This window comes from Oncorhynchus nerka, linkage group LG4 (assembly GCF_034236695.1).
Source record: "Oncorhynchus nerka isolate Pitt River linkage group LG4, Oner_Uvic_2.0, whole genome shotgun sequence".
NCBI lineage: Eukaryota > Metazoa > Chordata > Actinopteri > Salmoniformes > Salmonidae > Oncorhynchus > Oncorhynchus nerka.
The window spans coordinates 44,104,841-44,128,408 of record NC_088399.1 but is presented as its reverse complement, the minus strand read 5'-3'; the positions used below and the strand labels follow the sequence as shown (position 1 = coordinate 44,128,408).

The following is a 23,568-nucleotide window of genomic DNA, read 5'->3' as shown; positions in this document are numbered from 1 at the left end:
ACTTTTGTCAGGAGGCTCTCTGCCGCCATCAAGTGGACAGTAGGCTACATTGTATTTTCACTTCAGTACTATACCAAGTAAGTCAAAATACTTTTATAGAATTACGCCACACGCCATATCAATGTTATTTTTTGGTAGATGTTGCTGATTAGATGGATACACATAAGTCTATACATTCAATCATGTTGAATGAAGAGTCAGGAAAGCTCACATTGTAATCAATGTCTGTAGTGCTTTGGAGTGATGTTTGAACCTGCAATATGAAAAGTCAGCATAATTCATGCCAATGCCCAAAGTAAATGATTATTTCTATCAAACTGACACAGCAAATTGTGAAATGACTAAACGGTAGTAAGCCTGTAATGGCTGAGCACAGAGGAATTGTTCCAATGCTGCATTCTGTTATTTTGCCAGTTAATCATTGACACAGCCGCTGTCAAGTGAATTGGCAACTGAAAAGGACTATATACAATATAACTTCATAGTCTCAAAATCATTAGTCATTTAAATTACACATAGTTAGTATTGTAGTAGTTTATTAAACCATGAATTTACTTATACTTTATACAAAAGCGTTGTTTCTATTGATAACTAAGATGCACAGTATATAAAAACATTCAACCGTCAACAACTCTACAAAGTAATATAAAATACGATTTTAAGAATAATTTGATAAGATTCCAAACTTTAAAAGTTCATCTGAAACATCAACTTCTATTGTAATTGTTTAGATACCAACACCTTGTTGGAATAGACACTGGAGTTTGTGTGTTACAAAATAACTGGTGAAGTCACCATCAATATATTATGGTGAATCTGTCCTGGTCAAACTCAAAATGAAACATAAAATAGATGAATTCTCCCTTGATTAGTAGTTAGATGGTCAATCATAAATCCCCTATAAAACAACCAGCGGATAACATTATCACTGACACATTCATCACTGTACAAAAGCTTGCTAGTTTTATTATTCAAATTACATTAACCCCCCCCCCCTATTAGCATGATAAAGAAAATCCTTCTGTTTAAGCTAGAGATGTTTTTTTTGCATGGGCTGCGTCTCAATCCACCTGTGTTGGTCTTCCGCATCTGTGGTGGGAGGTGGCAGAGTTACAGCGGTGTTTGTCCGACCAAGAGACATCCCCGAAAATCATCTGTGCCAACTTCTGTCTGTAGCGTCCGAATGGTTGACCCCACCATCGAAAGCTGAGTCTCTCATGAACGCGTACATGTTGGTTGTTTAAAATCAAAGTATACCTACAGAAACCGGAGACCTTCCTCCCTTCGACAGGAAGAAGAGGGCGAACGGCACGAAGTTTCCGAAGCTGTTTTTTTCTCTCTCGAGCGCATGGGGGAGAAGAGAGTGCTCATCACGGAGGCAGACACCAGCGAAGGCACAGGCACATGGCAGACACTTTCATTGCCAGCAGCATACCACCTTGCGTACCACTGCTGGCTTGCTTCTGAAGCTAAGCAGGGTTGGTCCTGGTCAGTTCCTGGATGGGAGACCAGATGCTGCTGGATGTGGTGTTGGAGGGCCAGTAGGAGGCTCTCTTTCTTCTGGTCTGAAAAAATATCCCAATTCCCCAGGGCAGTGGCACTGCCCTGTGTAGGGTGCTGTCATTCAAATGGGATGTTAAATGGGTGTCATGACTCTCTGAGGTCATTAAAGATCCCCTGGCACTTATCGTAAGAGTAGGGGTGTTAACCCCGGGGTCCTGGCTAAATTCCCAATCTGGCCCTCAAACCATCACGGTCACCTAATAATCCCCAGTTTTCAATTGGCTCATTCATCCCCCTCCTCTCCCCTGTAACTATTCCCCAGGTCGTTGCTGCAAATGAGAACGTGTTCTCAGTCAACTTACCTGGTAAAATAACGGATAAATACAAAATTACAGGAATCATGAGGATAATACACTTTACTGTTTGACCAAATCATAGGTTTAGCCGCCAACAAAATAGGATCTTTGAGGTGACAATGTACAACTTGCTCTTGCTACGTTTATGAACACCTTTCCGTTTTTTATGATCTTGGCTGTATAACTTATGACAGAGTCGGGGAAGGTCTGATGCCACATTTGACCTTGAAGGTGAGTTTGCGTGACCTCAGCTCAGCCGTTGCCCACAGAACAACCAAAGGCAAATTTGATAGAAATGTGATTTATAGATTTGTCATTCTTCTTGAAAGCAAGTCTAAGAAGCAGTAGATCTGTTCTATGAGCGCCATTTCTATGCTTCCCAGTCTTAAATTTGGTTTTTGTGTCTTTTACTTTCGGTTTTATACACCAGCTTCAAACAGCTGAAAATACAATATTTTTGCTTATGGAAAATATGTTTCACAGATTGTACAATGATTCTCTACACTAGACTTGCTTATTTTGTCACAAACTGAAATTAGGTGAACTACAGTATTAGAATTTTAGCAACCAGGAAATGTCGGAGAGATTTCTGCTTGGTACATCTTTAACCCTTTACACCTATATGGATAGTTTCTAACAGAAGAAATATAAAAAGTATATGCATGACCATGGTATAAATTGAAGGAAATGATCAGACCAAATGTGAGAACACAACAGTTCACCTGACACAAGACCAAACAAATCCAAACATTACGCTGTTGATTTCATCTGCGTTTAACATTTACTGTAATTTTCGCTGCATTTGTTGATGACGAATACAATCATAAGATAAGAATATTCACTGCAATTTTGGGGTAGGTGCAAACATTATTACAAGGGCTTGAGTGAGAGGTCTAACTGGTGTCTTCAAGTGGACACACACCTCTCCGAACTGTGCACAGTACCTAAGTCATTTCAATGCACTTTTATGACACAAGGAAAGAGCCTTCAACTTAAAGGTGTTTTTTTTTGATCTCCTAGCTTTGCCGTTGAGGAACTGAAGCAAGGACACCTACAGTCTTTTGTTTGGAACACAGCCCTGCGTCCCCACCATCACACAATTACGTCCAAAACAAACGTTCCATTATAAATCACAATCTGGGTCAGGTGGACATCATTTGAAAGCTTATTCTATTGCCAACATGACTAGTTATAAAATAGGATCTTACAGTGTTAGGCTTTCACAAGGCACTTCAGACAAACATATTGTAATTTTTGTGCGCATAGAATGGAGTCCTTCAAGTGTGTGTTCCGCAGCCAATTTTCTTCACAATATGACAAACATTCTGTTCAGGACAACCCATGGTATGACGCTTGTCATTCGTGTAACTGTACATCAAATATAGCTATCATGATTGTTGATACGGTAAATTACATCAGTTTTCAAATATGGAAATGTGAAGTGCACATTTGGACTTCTGGGTGTGTGGTTTGCTTGTATGACATCACAGCAGTGTTTCTTATAATCCTCAACGTGTCATCTGTCAGAACACATTGACTCCTCTCAATTTACAGCGTCCCCTCACTCAGACCACAAAAATGTTGCTTAACTACTAGCCCAATTAGCAGGAGGGTTTGGGGGCATTTATTTTATTGTACGTGGTACACATGTTTAGAATGACTGTCAGTTGAATCGCACACAGGGCTGTAAAGTAAAGAGCTTGTTCTGACATCATATATAGTACATTACTGTACAGCCACTGCATTCAGATTTAGATGCTTATGAGTGACCAAATCTGCCATTTTCAACCCGTACAGGGGATGACAGGGGCTGTGAGTGTGAAGGGCTACCAGGCCCATGGACCGCCGGCGATGTCACCTTTTTAATTGTTTTATTTTGATATAAAAACATTTTTGTTTGTGTGTGTGTCAATTTTGACCAAGCCACCCAACAGAAAAATTGTCCAGCCTATCTGGCATTTTCCAGAATTGCCAGGCCAGTCCATCCCTGACCAAAGCCATTTATTTACATATCCATTTATTTGGAAATATACGGCTCTGGTCTACACCAATGTGTCACCAATAAATGCAGATGTTGCCCTGTCATTGGCAAATTGAACTGCAGTGTGTACAGTATAGAATGACAAGCGTTCCATGTCTTTGTCAGCCTTCCCAAAGAAAGAGCCTTGTCTGAGAGAATCTATGACCGTTGTATTACAGCTTGCTAGCAGCACTGTGACACCCACCTCCTTATAGTCTTTAATGATCCCTTTGAAGGTTTGCATCCCTGTGGAGTCTACGAAGGGCATGGCAGAGCAGTCTAAGATGATAGTGTGGAAGTCAAGTTCTCTGGATACCAGCCCTACATTCACCTCTCCATTAGTCTTGTCGTCTCTCCCGACTTCCTTCGCTGCCATTTTTTCAGATTTTTTCTCTGCTTCCATCCTCCTGGTCATCTCCAGGAAGGGTTCCACGCCCACGGCCTTGTACAGCGACTTCAGGAAGAAGTCCTTGTTTGCATAGTAGAGCGGGGCCTGGAAGCGGAAGATCTTCACTTTAGGGAGGGACATGAGGTTTTCATACTCCTCCAAATCCTCGTAGTAGACAGTGTCATGGACCTGTCCTAGCAGCGAAACCTTGGGCTTCTGGGTCTGGACGATGATACAGAGGATAGAGAAAACCACCCCAACCACCAGCCCCATCTCCACACTGATCAGTGCTGAGGCACTCATAGTCACCATCCAGACGACAGCGTCCATCTTACTGACGCGCCACTTACTGGGCACGTCTCTGAACTTACGGAGAGCTCCCCTCAGGCTGACGATGATGATACAGGCCAGGACGCACTTCTGGAGGGAATAAAAGAAGGGGGCAAAGAAGAGCAGGACCAGGAGAACGACAAAGGCACTTACAATGCTGGAGACCTGAGTCTGGCAGCCCGTGGAGTCTTTCACCATAGTTTTAGCCAGGGCAGCACTGGTGGTGAAACAGTGGAAGAAGGAAGGGATAATGTTACAGAAACCAATGGCCAACATCTCCTGGTTGGGCCGGACGGTGTAGCCGTTCTTCTTGGCAAACATCTCAGAGAGGGAAACCGTGAAGGCAAAGCTGATCACAGCCAGTGGGATGGCATCGAAGGCCACCCGGGGCATCAGACCAAAACTGGGCACCTTAGGGGGGATGAAGCCTGTGGGGATAGCACCAGAAACACTGGAGTCGTACCGTCCATGGAAGTCTGCAAAGTGGGACACCAGTGTAGCGCCCGCCACCACTACCAGCTCTGTGGGCAGAGGGATCTTCAGACGATCCTTGTAGCGATCTTGGAGCTCCTTCCCCAACACCAGGACAGAGATGCAGATGACGCTGGTGATGAGGTCACAGTAGTTGGTGTTCTGGATGTTACTGAAGATATTGATCCAGGTGACCACCACAGTGCCGTAGCCCTGGTGGCGAGGGATCTTGAGCCCCAGTAGGTACTTGGCTTGGACGGTGAGGATGGTGAACGATGCGCCTGTGGCGAAGCCATCCAGCATGGGAGCAGAGAGGTAGACGGAGACAAAGCCCAGTCTGAACACAGCCATCAATACCTGAAAGGAGGTAACCATGTTTATCAGATAGCTAATCTAATCTAAAGGTCAATATTCAGCACAGTCATCTTTGATGTGAGGTAATTGATGATGTTTAGGACATGAGTAAATCAAGTCTAAATGATTTACATCTGTTCCACTACATGTTGAAATCTGTTCCACTACATGTTGAAAGCAGTTATGAGAGTGCTGAATCAATCAGAGTAGTTGAAACTGTACCTGGTAAATCCCAGCCAAAAACGTCAAGGATGCTGCGATGCTGATGGCATAACATTCTTTCCCACACTCCATGCCGAAGGCCCCTATTGTCAGGTTGACGGCTGAGCTGTCTGAGTCTTCTGTTACGTTTAAGAATCCATCTACCGTGGCTGCTTTGGTATCATCCAGCTCGAACCCTGCCATATACACCTCTCTGTCCACAACCTGGCCCACCATGAGGCTCATAAGACTGAAGATGCCCACAGACACGTGCCTGGAGGTCCCCATGAAGAAGTAGATTATGTTGGCGAAGAAGGAAGTGTAGAGGCCATAGATAGGGTCCACTCCGGCCAGCAGGCAGTAGGCGATGGCCTGGGGCACCAGGATGATGCCTATGATGAGGCCTGACATGAGATCACCCCAGATATACTCTTTCAGTTTGTACTTGGGGAGCCAGAGCACCACAGGGAAGAACCCAGTCAAGGTGTTCTTGACCCTGGGCACAGAGCAGGACAGGCTACGGCTCAGCTTGGTCTTCAGAACGGTCATGGGCTCTTTCCGCTGCCGGACCCTCCGCTCCAGGTGGGGAACTTCAGTGACTTTGGCTTCCTCCATGGCCTCTGAAAGGGGTGGGTTGTGGGGGTGGGGGTGGGGTGCTTAGCTGTGCTCCTGGAATGAATCAGACAGAGAATCGTCACTCATCATGACACTCATTGATCATTAGATAGTGTGTCCTTCCCCGAAGGAAACAATGATTAAACACCTTCCCAACTAGCATTTGCATTCAAGGGGTGTTGCATTACTCATAGTTCTCTCGTTAAACTTTGATGCGTAGTTCATTGTATCATTGAAACTGTAACAGAGGTTCAGTCAAGGAGTGATTTAGTGAAAATGAAAACATTGAAAAGCAATAAACATGTCGGGATCTGTGAGAGATTAGTTAGGCTATCGTCAAAGAAACTTCCTGCTTGCTGTTAATGTGCTCCCACATCAAGTTCAATGTTACACAGAGACATTCAGCATCGTTGTCACACCCTGATCTGTTTCACCTGTCTTTGTGATTGTGTCCACCCCCCTCCAGGTGTCGCCCATCTTCCCCATTATCTCCTGTGTATTTATACCTGTGTTCTCTGTTTGTCTGTTGCCAGCTCGTTTTGTTTCGTCAAGCCTACCAGTGGTTTTCCCTCTGCTCCTGTCTCTCTATTTGGCCTGTTTCCTAGTTTTCCCGGTGTTGACCATTTTGCCTGCCCTGAGCCTGAGCTTGCCTGCCGTCCTGTACCGTTGCACCACCAATCTAGATTACCGACCTCTGCCCGCCCTTGACCTGCTTTTTGCCTGTCCCTGTTCGATTAATAAACTGTTGTTACTTCGACGTTGTCTGCATCTGGGTCTTACCTGAATGGTGATAACCGTGGCAACACTTACTCAAGGACCACAGTGAAAATATACAGGTGTTTTAGGCAACCCATCTCAGATTGTCTCTTAATTCAAAGACAAACGCAGACAATGTATTGACAAACCATCTAAAACTCCAATATATCTTAAATGCGACCTAACCGGAAATATCAAGCATCAAAGCATGCCTCTAATGATAGAAAGCATGCCTCTAATCAGTAGAAATAAAGTTCCTACATTTCCCACTGTGGACAGTCTGAACATCTCTAGATTGAGATGAATGAGTGATCCAGACATTCAGCATAGAGCTCATCATGTCTTATCATGTCTTCAGAAGCCCTAAACTATGCAGTAGATAACTGTCCCACTGGGCACACACTGACTGAATCAATGTTGTTTACACGTCATTTCAATGAACTTAGGTTGCACCAACATGCAACAGACGTTGTGCCCGGTGGGATGATAACCCTTAACGGTAGCAGTAAACAGAAGATTAAATCTTATCGTTGTGTCCCATCATAACCTCATTACAGCTGTCTGATGGGCTTTGATTCCTGCTTCTTCTTCCTGTACCAAAGTCAACACCCACCCCTCATGTATTAATAACGGTACTCAAATAGTAATAGCAATTTTAGGTCAAAATCATTTTCAGACCCTCCTCTAGAGGCTCTACGTTTAACTGTCTTAAAACGCATGAAATGCATGAAATGGCAGACATAGGTTACAAACGCAGGCTACTTGTTATTCTACCAATGTTCAGGCTGAGGTAAAAACAATAACTCACCCACACTTCGTTCTGCCAACCCAAAGAGGAATGCAAATTTTGTGTCAAAGTTTTGTAGTCAGGAACATGTAACCTACAGGTACACCTACAAATAGTCACCACTATCAGTGTTCTCCCTCACAGCCAACATGTGAGTGTCACATGCTCTCTCTTTACTTTCTCTTATCCTGTCTCTCCTGTCTCTCTGGTAGTGTCATACACACACCTCTCTTGCTATCCCGGAGTAGAATGACAAAAAGGGTGTTGTCTCAAATCTATGTTGGATGAGTATAGCGATAAGGGCAACCCTTGTCCTGACACTGATCATTGCCATAGGCTGGACAGCGTGGGGAGGTGGGGCCACTGTCTCCTTTTGGGTTGTCCATAAAGTGGAAGCAAGGCCTCCCTTGGCAATCTAATTTTGTTCAGGGCAATAGGGTAACAAAAGTCAATCGTTTACTGGCTGGTGTGGCTTATCTATCTGTTAATATTCAGACCTAACCTGGGATCTGGTTAGTTTTCAAACTGAAACTGAAGAAGAAGGGTCACAAACGGAAACAGAAATAGAAGGGTCACAAACGGAAACTAAAGCAGAAGGGTCACAAACTGTTAACATGCAGTAGTTCTAGTTGACACAGTGACCTGGTTTGGTGATTGTCTTACAACACAGCAATAAGATAGGGGTTCATTCACTATTGACCTGACACCAGATTACTGATCCCTGTTCTCAGTTTATTATGTATTGCATACATTAATATATCTGTCATCATGTGTCAAATATGGAAATGTACATGTTTTTTTAGAACTAGATTTTTTTTTGCATTTGACTGAATGTCCTGTTTCCAGAGGCCTAGGGTTTAGTAAGGTATGCCTTTTAAGGGAAATACGTGTTCACACATTCTTTTTTACTTCTGCATTGCATATTAGTCCTCATTAATGAACTACTAGATGATGAGTTGTGTTCCTTGTTTCTAGCTATGTCATTGACTAAGACTTAGCCAATTAAGCCATGGAGCACATCACTCCAAATCTGCTATATGAAGTCCCATTGTGCTCAGTGTTATGGTACAGAAATCGATCTGTGACTAGCTAATAGTTCCTGTCTCGTGACCTGCAGTGATGTCATATCTGTGGACCCAATATTAAAGAATGCCCTAGCTTGAAATCCCATGTGAAATCCCATTATGATATGGCATGACTCTAGTGTGGGATCACAAGACTATGTGTCGTCTGGTCTTTCCACTATTGTGCCATGAGGGAAAAGTTGTACAATGGCCCTTGACATTATATGCAGATGAATTAAGTCAAACTTTGACCAGTGAGGTCTTGTGAGATGTGTGTGAATTGATTTGTGCCAGGTCTTGGCATACACCATAACTTATCACAGCCAGAAGAGGACTGGCCACCCCACATATGCTCTCTCTAATTCTCTCTTTCTTTCTCTCTCTCGGAGGACCTGAGCCCTAGGACCGTGCCCCAGGACTACCTGACATGATGACTCCTTGCTGTCCCCAGTCCACCTGACTGTGCTGCTGCTCCAGTTTCAACTGTTCTGCCTTATTATTATTCGACCATGCTGGTCATTTATGAACATTTGAACATCTTGGCCATATTCTGTTATAATCTCTACCTGGCACAGCCAGAAGAGGACTGGCCACCCCACATAGCCTGGTTCCTCTCTAGGTTTCTTCCTAGGTTTTGGCCTTTCTAGGGAGTTTTTCCTAGCCACCGTGCTTTTACACCTGCATTGCTTGCTGTTTGGGGTTTTAGGCTGGGTTTCTGTACAGCACTTTGAGATATCAGCTGATGTACGAAGGGCTATATAAATAAATTTGATTGGATTTGATTTGATTTGATATCACTCTGTTTGACCAGTTAAGTTGAAACATACCCTCCAAAAGGTCTGGATCATCAATATGAATTAGAAGCTGTGTAAACATAATAAACTACATGTATGAAATAATATTTGTGTAGAGAATGATATTATATAGCCTTTTATAATGGAATAGCTAAATAGCTAAAGAGGTATTTTTCACTAATCAGTTATTCACTTCATCTAGGTTTTTGCCTTGTTTGGCTGTATTTCATAGTGAATGGCACCATTGTTGGTGGGCTGAAGACGTTGAATTCAACAGACCCCTGTCCAACCGTGTAACAGGCTTCAGTAGAGTAATAGTACTAAATTACTGAAATGTGTATATTGTTATTGTTTCATGTGTAACACAGTACTGCTCATCATCCGTTTGTATACCATTCATTCCAGACAAAAAATACCTCTTGAAAAACCTATACAGTGCATTCGGAAATTATTCAGACCCCTTCACTTTTCCCACATTTTGTTACGTTATAGCCTTATTCTAAAATGGATGAAATAGTTTCCCCCCCCTCGTCAATCAGTAATGACAAAGCAAAGGGAGGTTTTTAGAAGTGTTTGAAAATGTATAATAAAAAACTGAAATATCACATATACATAAGTATTCAGACCCTTTACTCAGTACTACCTTTGGCAGCGATTACAGCCTTGAGTCTTCTTGGGTATGACGCTACAAGCTTGGCACACCTGTATTTGGGGAGTTTCTTCCATTCTTCTTTTCACATCCTCTCAATCTCTGTCAGGTTGGATGTAGAGCGTTGCTGCTAAGCTATTTTCAGATCTCTCCAGAGATGGGGTTCAAAATCAAGGCCACTCAAGGACATTCAGAGACTTGTCCTGGAGCCACTCGTGCATTGTCTTGGCTGTGTGCGTAGGGTCGTTGTCCTGTTGAAAGGTGAACCTTCACCCCAGTCTGAGGCGCTGAGAGCTCTGGAGAAGGTTTTCATCAAGGATCTCGCTGCACTTTGCTCCGTTCATCTTTCCCTTGATCCTGACTAGTCTCCCATTCCCTGCCACTGAAAAACATCCCCACAGCATGATGCTGCCACCCCATGCTTCCCCGTAGGGATGGTACCAGGCTTCCTCCAGACGTGATGCTTGGCATTCAGGCCAAAGAGTTCAATCCCTACCGGCCAAACCCTCCCTAACCTGGACGACGCTAGGCCAATTGTGCGTCGCCCCATGGACCTCCCGTTCGCGGCCGGCTGCGACAGAGCCTGGGCAAGAACCCAGGGTCTCTGGTGGCACAGCTAGCGCTGCGATGCAGTGCCCTAGACCACTGCGACACCCGGGAGGCCCCAAACTTCTTCCATTTAAGAATGATGGAGTCCACTGTGTTCTTGGGGACCATCAATGCGGCAGAAACGTTTTGGTACCCCAGATCTGTGCCTCGACACCATCCGGTCTCAGAGCTTTATGGACAATTCCTTTGACCTCATGGCATGATTTTTGCTCTGACATGCGCTGTCAACCATGAGACCTTATATAGACAGGTGTGTGCCTTTCTAAATCAAGTCCAACCCCCACTTCCCTCCATTCTGCTAGCAAATGTGCAATCCTTGGAGAATAACATTTACGAGATACGCGGAAGATTAAACTACCAACGGGACATACAAAATGGTAACATCTTATGCTTAACGTAGTCGTGACTGAATGACGACAATATCAACATACAGTGGGCAGGCTATGTGATGTACCGGCAAGATAGAACAGCTGGCGCCTGGTAAAACAAGGGGCGGCGGATTATGTGTTTTTCTAAATAACAGCTGGTGCACGATATCTAAGGAAGTCTCGAGCTATTGCTCGCCTGAGGTTGAGTATCTCATGATAAGCTGTAGACCACACTACCTATCAAGAGAGTTTTCCTTTTTCCTTCTTCGTAGCGGTTTACATACCACCACAGTCAGAGGCTGGCACTAAGACTGCATTGAATGAGCTATATTCCGCCATAAGCAAACAAGAAAAAGCTCACCCAGAGGTGGCGCTCCTAGTATTCGGGGACTTTAATGCAGGGAAACTTAAATCCGTTTTAGGAAAAATAATTCTGGACCACCTATACTCCACACACAGAGATGCATACAAAGCTCTCCCTCGCCCTCAATTGGTCAAATCTGACTATCATTTCATCCTCCTGATTCCTGCTACAAGCAAAAATTAAAGCAGGAAGCACCAGTGACTAGATCAATAAAAAAGTGGTCAGATGAAGCAGATGCTAAGCTACAGGACTGTTTTGCTAGCACAGACTGGAAAATGTTCCGAGATTCCTCCGATGGCATTGAGGAGTACACCACATCAGTCATTGGCTTCATCAATAAGTGTGTCGATGATGTCGTCCCCACAGTAACAGTACATACACGCCCCAGCCAGCAGCCATGGATTACAGGCAACATCCGCCCTGAGCTAAAGGCTAGAGCTGCCGCTTTCAAGGAGTGGGACTCTAACCCGGAAGCTTATTCGAAATCTCGCAATACCCTCTGACGAACCATCAAACAGGCAAAGCATCAATACAGGACTAAGATCGAATTGTACTGCACCGGCTCTGACTCTCATCGGATGTGGCATGTTTTGCAAACCATTACAGATTACAAAAGGGAAGCACAACAGAGAGCTAAACTACTTCTATGCTTGCTATGAGGGAAATAACACTGAAACATGCATGAGAGCTCTAGCTGTTCCGGAAGACTGTGTGATTACGCTCTCCGCAGCCGATGTGAGTAAGACCTTTAAAAAGGTCAACATTCACAAGGCCACAGGGCCAGACGGATTACCAGGATGTGTACTGCGAGCATGCACTGACCAACTAGCAAGTGTCTTCACTGACATTTTCAACCTCTCCCCCTCCAAGTCTGTAATACCAACATGTTTTAAGCAGACCACCATTGTGCCTGTGCTGAAGGCCACTAAGGTAACCTGCCTAAATGACTACTGACCCGCAGTACTCACGTCTGTAGCCATGAAGTGCTTTGAAAGGCTGGTCATGGCTCACATCAACACCATCATCCCAGAAACCCTAGACCCACTCCAATTTGCAAACCGCCCCAACAAATCCACAGATGATGCAATCTCTTTTGCACTCCACACTGCCGTTTCCCACCTGGACAAAAGGAACACCTATGTGAGAATGCTATTCATTGACTACAGCTCAGCGTTCAACACCATAGTGCCCTCATAGCTCATCACTAAGCTAAGGACCCTGGGACTAAACACCTCCCTCTGCAACTGGATCCTGGACTTCCTGACGGGCCGCCCCCAGGTGGTAAGGGTAGGTAACAACACATCCGCCATGCTGATCCTCAACACGGGGGCCCCTCAGGGGTGCGTGCTCAGTCCCCTCCTGTACTCCCTGTTCATTCATGACTGCACGGCCAGGCACGACTCCAACACCATCATTACATTTGCCAATGACACAATATTGGTAGGCCTGATCACCGACAACGACAAGACAGCCTATAGGGAGGAGGTCAGAGACCTGACAGTGTGGTGCCAGGGCAACAACCTCTCCATCAAAGTGATCAAGACAAAGGAGATGATTGTGGACTACAGGAAAAAGAGGACCGAGCACACCCCCATTATCATCGATGGGGCTGCAGTGGAGCAGGTCGAGAGCTTCAAGATCCTTGGTGCTCACATCAACAACAAACTAACATGGTCCAAGCATACCAAGACAGTCGTGAAAAGGGCACGACAAAACCTATTCCCCCTCAGGAGACTGAAAAGATTTGGCATTGGTCCTCAAAAGGTTCTACAGCTGCACCATCACTGCCTGGTATGGCAACTGCTCGGCCTCCGACTGCAAGGCACTACAGAGGGTAGTGCGAACAAATCAGTACATCACTGGGGCCAAGCTTGCTGCCATCCAGGACCTCTATACCAGGCGGTGTCAGAGGAAGGCCCTCAAAATTGTCGAAGACTCCAGCCACCCTAGTCCTAGACTGTTCTCTCTGCCACCGCACGGCAAGCGGTACAGGAGCGCCAAGTCTAGGTCCAAGAGGCTTCTATAAACAGCTTCTACCCCCAAGCCATAAGACTCCTGAACATCTAGTCAAATGGCTACCCAGGCTATTTACATTGCTCTACATTGCCCCCCCCCCCCCCCTTCCCCTCTTTACACCACTGCTGTTGTCATCTATGCATAGTCACTTTAATACCTACATCCTACCCCAACTAACCGGTGCCCCCCCGCACATTGACTCTGTAACGGTACCCCCCTGTATATGGTCTCGCTATTGTTATTTTACTGCTGCTCTTTAATTACTTGTTACTTTTATCTCTCATCCTCATCTGTATTTTTTTTTAAACTGCATTGATTATGGGCTCGTAAGTAAGCATTTCACTGTAAGGTCTACCTGTTGTATTCGGCACATGTGACTAATACAATTTGATTTGATTTTATCAATTGAATTTACCACAGGGGTTCTCCAATCAAGTTCAAGAAACATCTCAAGGATGATTCATGGAAACATTGAAAATTATAAATTTGAGTCTCATATCAAAGGGTCTAAATACTTTTGTAAATAATGTATTTCAGATTTTTTTTGTATACATTTGCAAAAAAAAACATTTTGATGTTGTGTTTTGTGTAGATTGATAAAGATTTTTATTTATTTAATCAATTTTAGAATAAGGCTCTAACTTAACGAAATGTGTGAAAAGTCAAGGAGTCTGAATACTTTCCAAATGCACTGTATATGTGAAAGACATGAAGAGAGGAATACAACATGCTGATGAAAAACTATATTTTTCAATTGAACATTGAAATATATTATACAATTCATTAATAAGGCAATACTTTGTTTTATAAATGTCTATATAGGACGCATACTATAAATTATAGATATGAGAGGATGACTACTCTGTCTCTTTAAATACACCAGAGTCAGGGTGTTGTCTGATGTACTATTCATTCTCAGTCTAGAAATGTATCCGTTTTATCTGCAAAAGCCCCTCTCCAGGGGTCCATCTGTGGCTGCATAGAACCAGTCAACACAGTGTACAAGGAGAGGGGACTCACTCTGATATAAGGGGTGTGGAGGCTGGTGAGAGGATACAGTAACCATGCCTTCTCTTCTGAGATCTTCACTGTGCTCACACCCAGGCCTGATTCAGTACAGCCGGATGGAGCAAGGGATGATGGGAATAGGAGCCTCATTCTCATCCAGGGCCCGCTCATCTAATCCTCCAATCAGAGAAAGAGAGACAAGGGGATGGGGGATGGGTTTGTGGGCTGGTTCATAACCATGGAAACTGGTGGGCTGGTTCATAACCATCCATTCACTGATGAGACTGAGAATCAGCGTGAGGAGGTTGAGTGATTGAATGCTTTCTCCAAGGCACAGAATGCTCATAAACTTTGTTGAATGTGCTATGTAAGTTGTTAAAGATATATCGCTTTTTCTAGGACATATCACTAGCACTGTCACTGCCAAGTGCCCTATTATCTCCCCAGGAAGGCTACCTCAGCAATGATATCCAGGTGTTCTATTCTACTCTATTGTTGGGTCCTGTTTGCAGTGCTGGCTGGACAGAGGACCTTTTTTTTAATGCCAGTTCACTCTTGCGTTCATAGTACATGTGGTGTGAGAGTAATTAAACGTCCTTTACACATTAACTTCCTTTGAAGAGAGTTTCTTTTTTTTTCATCAGCATGTAAATGTTTGAATAGGATTAGTCAGAGAGAGTGGGAAAGTAACCTATTGGCAACCCTCTCATCCATCTGATCATGTGCATCCAGGTTCACAGCAGGTAAACTCTTGGCCTTGGAATCCACACTAACTGAGTGAACCAGAACTTGGCTTGAGCAGCAACGTTGAACGTTCTCCCCTTTGATCCAAACAAGATTGATGGTATCAAATGAATGAGACATTTATGATCCTCTAAAACTGAAACCTGATGAGATTTCTGCTGTGCACATGACATAGGTGTCAACTCCAATGAACTATAATGGAATTATATGGCCAAACAGTGGTTAAACCTTATCAAGAGGACATGAAACATGTTATAAATTATTCACACACTGTCACCGGTATTTTGACATCTGCCCACTGACGATAGGAACTTCTTATCCAGATCCTTTGGCTTACTTAGGGGTTTTGTCTTAGCAACACGTTCTGATCTTTACATATTTTTGTCCCATTAATTAGAATCATACATTGACATACTTAAGAAGAGAGATACTTAGGTGCAAAAAAGACTTTGGCTTGCATACAATTACATTATCTAACAGCCAAGATCATTTCAATTTGTTTAATGGGAAAGTAGGCTTTTGTCCCAGCTCAAATGTCCAGGGTCATTGTCGTTGTAAAGTCCCTTTGTCTGGGTTATATTGTAACCATATAATAATTTGTTGCTACATCGAATACCTTAGGTCTACGTAGAATGCTGATTCACACAAAATCGGTCACTCATTTCGTTATGGGAGTTGTGTATTTAAGACTGTGAGCAGTTGTTTGGGGAAAAATAATGCATACCATACAGGTTTGATGCTATTCATAAAACAAATCTTTTCCATATTGCACATCATGAATTCTTCGCCACGAGTGTGGTAGTTCCACTGGGTGACGAAATGAGAATACCATGTGCCACTAGAGGGAGCAGTATCCTATCTTGAGTGCTCGTCACCACCACTACTGTTGAATAGTACAGGGTGTTGGAAAAGGCAGTGGAAACCATATGGCAATGCAATAGGTTTTTGTGAATGTTTACTTTATCTATATAATCTTAGGATATAACTATTTCTCAGTGGGTGATCACCGATCATGGTTTGAATATCACTTTTTGCCTAAGTCCAAACGGAGATAAGGACACAGTGTATTTGTAAAGAAACTCTCAGGCCAGATAGGTTCCCAGATAGGCCTCTAAGCCTTTAGTGGACCTGGAACCGACAGTATTTTAGCAACATGAAATCTTATTCAAATCTGTTCATATACACCCCCAGGACGAATATGACTATTTTTTATTACATTTTCTGACAATTGAGCACTGATATGGTCACGTTCACATTTTCATAAATTCTTAGGTTTGGGAATAACATATACTAAGGTATTTGTGAAAATTCTACAGCAATATAGAGTGGGAAAGCAGCCGATCTCAGATATAAAAAGTATCTAGACATTATCTAATTTCTTTTAGGCTAGCATTTAGTTTTCAGCAGCGGAGATTTGTATAAACTTCTCTGTCTGTCTCGTCGACATTTGAAACACTGTTTCAATATTCAAATTCGATCTCCAGCTGTCGCATAGTAATGAACGAGTCTTGACGAGACAGACAGATAGGCAGCTTTTCTCAGCCAGTCAAAACCATGAATCATTTTATGGATATATACAAAGAAATATCAACAGAAAACAGGTACAACTTCAGCTAGTTTGCAGTCTTTCTAGCTCCAGGTTAAAGTGATTGTGTTAGCTGTGTTGTTGGCTAGCTCCTCGGAACAACAATGTCCTGACGAGAGAGCACTTTTTCTACACGAGTCATTAGCTCAATCTTATGGATGTATCCAAGTAAATGTCACTAGAAAACATCTTAAACAAATGCAGCTACTTGGTTGTTATTCTGGCTGCACTGTTTGACGTGACTGTAAGTTAGCCGTAGTTGGCTAGCTAGTAAGCAAGGGATAAGAATGTTGCCAGCCAGTATAGCAACAGAACATTTCGATCGAACGACTGGGTCGCGTCCATAGATACAGAACAAAAAGACTTAGCAACTGGGTCTCGTCTCTGGCAACCGAACCGATAGAACGAACGACCAGATGGCTTGGGTAGCAGCCCTACATTTGTGCCGGGACTATATCTTGTGGAAATATGAAAGTGTGATTAAATTCATCAAAATAATGTTTTAAATTAAAATATGTAAATCATTATTTGAATATGTTGGTAACCAGTTGTATAAAAGTGATAATGCCCTCAAAACCGGTGTTTGGAAGATATATTAGCATGGTTTGCCGGCCCTCGACTTCGTCTTGGGCCTATCAGCACCTGAGCCAATATATCATCAAAACACCGGCTTCTCTGGCATTATCACTTAAATAGACACTGCAGTAAATAAAATCTAATAAAAACATCAGTCTTCCAAGACCAGAGTGTATGCAGACCGGTGCGCCATATTCAATCAGAGCTACACTAGGCATTTGTGCAAACAAGCCATTTGCCACAAGGGCCTGCCATCATTCACTGTGAACTGAACTGTGTGTTTACAGGCAGTTGCAACAGTGCAACTTTAAACCATTAGAAAGCATTTGGCAAAAGCCAGAAAATACACCTGAATAGATTTATGCAAATACCATTGGAGTCCTCTTAAATTTTAGTCGTATTGATCAAACAAACATAAAAAGGTAGGCTATCTTTCCCTATATCCACATCAACAAGATTAAGGCTAGCCAGAGCAAGATGAGCTCAAATCTAACGAAGGAACATTAGATAAACCCTCTCAAACTTTTTCAGATAGTTGACCATCAAAATTTGACTGATAAACAATGGGGAATAGTAAGTAGCTTGCTCGTCCTGCAGCTTACCTGCCAATGCATGCTTGTCCCAATCAAGCACCAAGCTAACTGGCTAAAGTTGGCTAGCTTGCTAGCTAGCTACTTCCTGACACAAATGAGAGAACACCTCACTCTGACCATTTTACTAAACCTAGCAGAGCTGGTTAGGCTGTTTACATGTTATCTAGAGTTTTCTTGACTAACTATAATTTTTTTCTCCTATGTTTACTGACACTGGTCATATTGAGCAGGTGTTGCGCGTTCACAGATTAATCAGTTATTCTGCGTGCGAGAGTGCTCTGAAATCGGAGTAGATAGCCAGAGTGTTACATCTGCGCCTGCCACGTCCTCTACTGCTCCGTCCTGTCTCCCTAACCTACCGCCACTCCCCCAGTGCTCTCTCTCTCTCTCTCTCTCTCTCTCTGTGTGTGTGAGAGAACCTTCTTTGCTTGATTTTCCTCCTCTGACTGCCTCCCTTCCCAAGTCACTCTCCAGCTACTTGTTAAAGCTGAAAAATGTGAGTTCCATGCTTCCTCTGTGTCTTTCCTGGGTTATATTATTGCACAGGGCTGGTTATGTATGGATCCCTCCAAGGTCAAGGCAGTCAGAGTGGCCTGCGCCTTCAAACCTGAAGCAGCTACAGCGTTTCCTGGGGTTTGCACATTTTTACACACGTTTCATCCGCAACTACAGCCATCTGGCAGCACCTCTCACCGCTCTCACCTCCACCTCGTTCCACTCCCCCAGTGCTCGCTCCCTCTTTCTCTGTATGTATGTGTGATTGTGTGGGCGGAGACAGGTGTGCTGTAGGCAGAGCAGATCCCTACCAGCTGCAACCTGTTCCATAATCAAGACCTCTACAAATACTCAGCCCTACCACTTCCACGCTGCCAGATCGTAACCTCTGCTCAGTCAGTCTGCGGTTTTAGCCGTTTGTTCCTGCATAGATCCTGTTTTTGTGTTGTGCCTGTTTACCCATGCCTGATGCTGGTTTCCTCTCTGCTACAGTTCTGTTCGCTTTGACTCTGGTCTTTTTCTCCAGTCCCACATTTCGTCAATCCTGCCACCCTGTCCTGGACCTCCCACTCTACTGCTTCCTTGGATTCCTCACCAGGACCTGTTACCCAGCCCTAACTCCCCTCGCTCCAGCCCCAGCCTCAGCACCTGTCTCCCTGTAAGCCGCACAATCTTTCCCTGGCCTGCACCCCATCTTCCCCCTGCTTTTCAATAAATACCTTGGTTACCTCATCCCAGTCTCCTCGTCTGAGTCTGCTCCGTGTAACATAGAGTACATTTACAAACGCAAGGGATATGCAAGAGATATGCTAACAGGATAACAGTCGTTCAGCATATCTAGCTAGCAAAGTGATTAACATTTCTTGCTAGCTAACCAAATGACACCTGCATCTGTGGCTGTGTAGCCACCAAAAAAAATGATATGATGGGGAAAAAGTCAGTCACTCACCCACAGTGCTTTAAAGTACTTTAAAGTACTACATACGTCGTTTTTTGGGGGGTATCTGTACTTTACTTTACTATTGACAACTTTTACTTCACTACATTCCTAAAGAAAATAATGTACTTTTTACTCCATACATTTTCCCTGACACCCAAAGTTACTCATTACATTTTGAATGCTTTGCAGAACAGGAAAAGGATCCAATTCACACATCAAGCTCACCCCACGAGAAGCATTGCATGATCAACGCCACCCTCAGCAAGGAGATCTGCTGGAAGTGATGTCTCTCCCATCCTTAGACGTACTATCTCTAGGTAATCAGTCCAGATTATTTTCGTAGGGTGTGACCTATCCAACACTACTTACTTCTTATTTGGATTTCATTGATAACATTGACGTTCCAGGCACGAGAGTTGATGCCAGATGTCGGGATAGCAGGTAGCCTTTTGCTTAGATGTTGCTTAGCTTGGTTGATGAAAGTTAAGTTTAAATATTGTCAGTTAAATGTAAATATTGTCAGTTAATCATTCCACTTAAATTGGCTGGTTAGTTGGATAACAAACATACTGTGTAGCTACATCTACAAATTGACCTGGCTAATTGATAGTTACATGATGCTGTGCTGTTACATTTGTAAATTACCTGGTATAACAGCAAAATGAGCTAAAAGGAAACATCTGCTAACTACTTTAATCATTGCATTATTGCAAATTTTCCATTGGGAAAGAAAAATGGCCCTGAATTTACCAGAAAACGAAGCTCCACATAACAAGGGGGGTAAGAAATAATTTAAACATTACATATATAAATTCCCACTGGGCCCATGATAAAATGCAATGTGAATTGTGTTGTACCACTGAATAAAACTGTAAGAAGATGCACTCAGACCAGCTTTTGTGATTTAACTTATGTTAAGTACATTACTTTAGTTGGTTGCTTTGAGCAAATCTTGTATGTAATATAACCTATTCTGGGATACGTGTGTGTGTGTTACAAAATATTTACAGAGGTTCACTGTTGCAGTGCCAACTTTGGGAGCATGTGGTCCTTGATAAACTCCTCTAGTCCAGCAATATGAGTCTACCAGAGGTCGTCACGCTGGATGGGGATGGAGGCCTTGGTGGTCCACATAACGAAAAAGTAAAAGTCCCTTCCAATGATTTGGAGCTGCCCTTGGACCTGGTGCCAGTAAGGATGGTCTTCCCGGAGGCAGTAAAACCCTCCCTCCTCCTGGTTATAGAAATAGTTTGACTTCACTGCCTCTTCAATGGTAAGTTCCCTTGCACCTTAGGGACACTTGACCTCCACCACTGCTGTGGTGTCCAACAGACCATCCGGTGAGGCACCCAGGATCCTGGACCCCATAACCCAAAGCCGTGACTCCAGCAAATCCATCCCTGTAGCCATTTTGAATACCTTGATGCCCTCCTCTTCATTATCAGTGCCCCACTTTACAGACAACACCCCCATCCAACGACTGTGATCTGAGGATCCTTTTTTAGCAGCGACGGAGTAATGAACTTGGCCCTAAACACTGCTCTAAAATTGCTGGCTGTCAACTTCGCTCTCCTCGCGGTATGCCAGTTGGGGTTGATGCACTGTTCAACAGTTGCCTGCAGTATAGCCTCCTGATGCTCAACTGATAGCACCATGCCAGCCAGGATCCCTGCATGCCCCAGGTGCCTTTGTTTTTTAACAATGTCCGGTGATGACAGGAAGATAGTGGTTGTTCTGGCTCAGTTTCAAGGAGTCATGTCATTCCACTGAACCTGCCCCGGAGACGGTTCCTTAGCCACTGAAGATCCTATTCTGTGGGCTCTCTGGTCAGAGGGTTGTAGTCTTCGACCGAGTACAGGTCCTCCACTGACTGCACCTGGTCGGGCACAGCTGGCTTCCTCCACTCGCATTACACATCTGTACAGCCAATATCGTGAATCGCAAAAACAGCTGCATAGCTACACTGCACTCTACAGGGGGATTCACATGTGGTAAAGAGAATCACCTATTACCTATGGAGACCTAGCAAGAGGACGGATGTTAAGTGCCACGTGCCTTTCTATGCATGACTTTGAACACCTTGAAATATGTGTGTTGTAAGAAATTAGCTATATAAATCAAGTTTGATTTGATTGATGGCGTTACAGCTGAAGAATATTTAATGAGGACAAGTGCAGTTTTTCCATAAACTTTTAATTGATATTTGGGGATTTTATCACTTGACATATCAATCATATAGTGGGAAGGATCCCACAAATCAAGACTGTGTGAAGGCATGTTCCACCCCAAGTAAATAAACACTGTGCCTTTAAAGATTTGTCTCTGGTCATGAAACTACAATAAAGGCTGGATGTTTAAACAAAGTCAATTCTGAATGCCAATAGATGTTTAGAACATTCTAGAACTGAGTTATCACTCGTCTAAGTCTGGTATCTGGGGTAATCTGGTGAGTGACTTTATAATTGATTAAGTGGCTCTTTCTTTGTAGAATGTCGATAGTAGTAAAGAACACATTATATTGCTAAGATGCTCAAACTTAACTTAATAGCTACACTCCCCGACACAATATAAATTCCATCCCTCATGCTGGCCCTGACCAAATTGGTAAGTTGCCCCTAGGTTTAGATGCACTTCTCCACATGGCCAGACTTACAGAGGTCTTCTCCCCTTTAAATGCTCTTATGTTCATCCTTGAAAATGTACATAAGGTCTGAAATAGACACCAAAGTCCACATACTGTACAAACGATTATCTAAGTTTAAAAATATATATATATCTACTGCTCTGCTAACTATATAACTAAAGTGTAGTCAGTGGCTAGCTAAGACAGAGAAAGGGGATGGAAGAAGTTCATGGATAGGACACGGGTCTCTGTTTGTGCTGGTGAACAGAAGTTGACAGTGTCGGCTAGAGATGACGTGCAGGAGCTCCCTGCAGGATTTTGTAGTCTTGCTGAGATCTTCTGTTGCTAATTAGAATTTCACATTTTTGAGAGTAAATTGTGGCGAATATATTGATTAAACTGACCTTGTAAGAGAGAGAATTACACAGGCTATCAAATATCATGCCAGGGTAAGCCTACACCAAACACAGACCTTATGAAGTAGTTCTAAAATCACAAACGCAAAAATGAAAGGGGAAAAACTATTGAAACCATTACCGGGTATTACCGCTAGGTTTTATGGGTATTATGACGCGTCCACTGTGCCGGACTATGGAGACGAATATATTGATAAATGTCACCTTGTCCGAGAGAGATTTACATTGTTATTACAACGTCTCACCAGGGTAAGCCTACACGAAACACAGCCCTTATTTTAAGTGTTTTTAAAATTCCCTATGGGAAAACTGAATGGTAGAAATACGATTGAAACCATTTCCCTGTTTGACCGCTAGGTTTAATGGGTATTTTGACACCTCCACTGTGGGGCTCTATATTTTTGGGATTACCAAGAAATGTATTGGTGAATTATATAAATCATGCATTGAACTGCACCCATCTAATCTGCCAACAATGCCGTACATTATGTACGTCAATGTTGAGTCAAATAGAACATATTTTTAAAACCATCAATCAATCAAAGCCCTTCTTACATCAGTTGATGTCACAAAGTGCTGTACAGAAACCCAGCCTAGAACTCCAAACAGCAAGCAATGCAGGTGTAGAAGCACGGTGGCTAGGAAAAACTCCCTAGAAAGGCCAGAACCTAGGAAGAAACCTAGAGAGGAAACAGGCTATGAGGGGTGGCCGAGGGTAGATTATATCAGAACATGGCCAAGATGTTCAAATGTTCATAGATGACCAGCAGGGTCAAATAATAATAATCACAGTGGTTGTCGAGGGTGCAACAGGTCAGCACCTCAGGAGTAAATGTCAGTTGGCTTTTCATAGCCGATCAATCAGAGTATCTCTACTGCTCCTGCTGTCTCTAGAGAGTTGAAAACAGCAGGTCAGGGACAGGTAGCACGTACGGTGAACAGG

At 43.5% G+C, this 23,568-nt stretch overlaps 1 protein-coding gene across 1 annotated transcript; it reads right to left on the bottom strand.

The window, feature by feature from the left end:
- Window positions 1-1,901: 1,901 nt before the first annotated feature.
- Window positions 1,902-8,048, bottom strand: LOC115125929 (sulfate transporter-like). The gene is made up of 3 exons (XM_029655521.2): window positions 7,803-8,048; window positions 5,645-6,292; window positions 1,902-5,425 (listed from the first exon to the last, which is right to left on the bottom strand). The coding sequence occupies exons 2-3, from the start codon at window positions 6,236-6,238 to the stop codon at window positions 3,902-3,904; spliced, it is 2,118 nt and encodes a 705-aa protein (XP_029511381.1). The 5' UTR covers window positions 6,239-6,292; window positions 7,803-8,048; the 3' UTR covers window positions 1,902-3,901.
- Window positions 8,049-23,568: the final 15,520 nt, after the last annotated feature.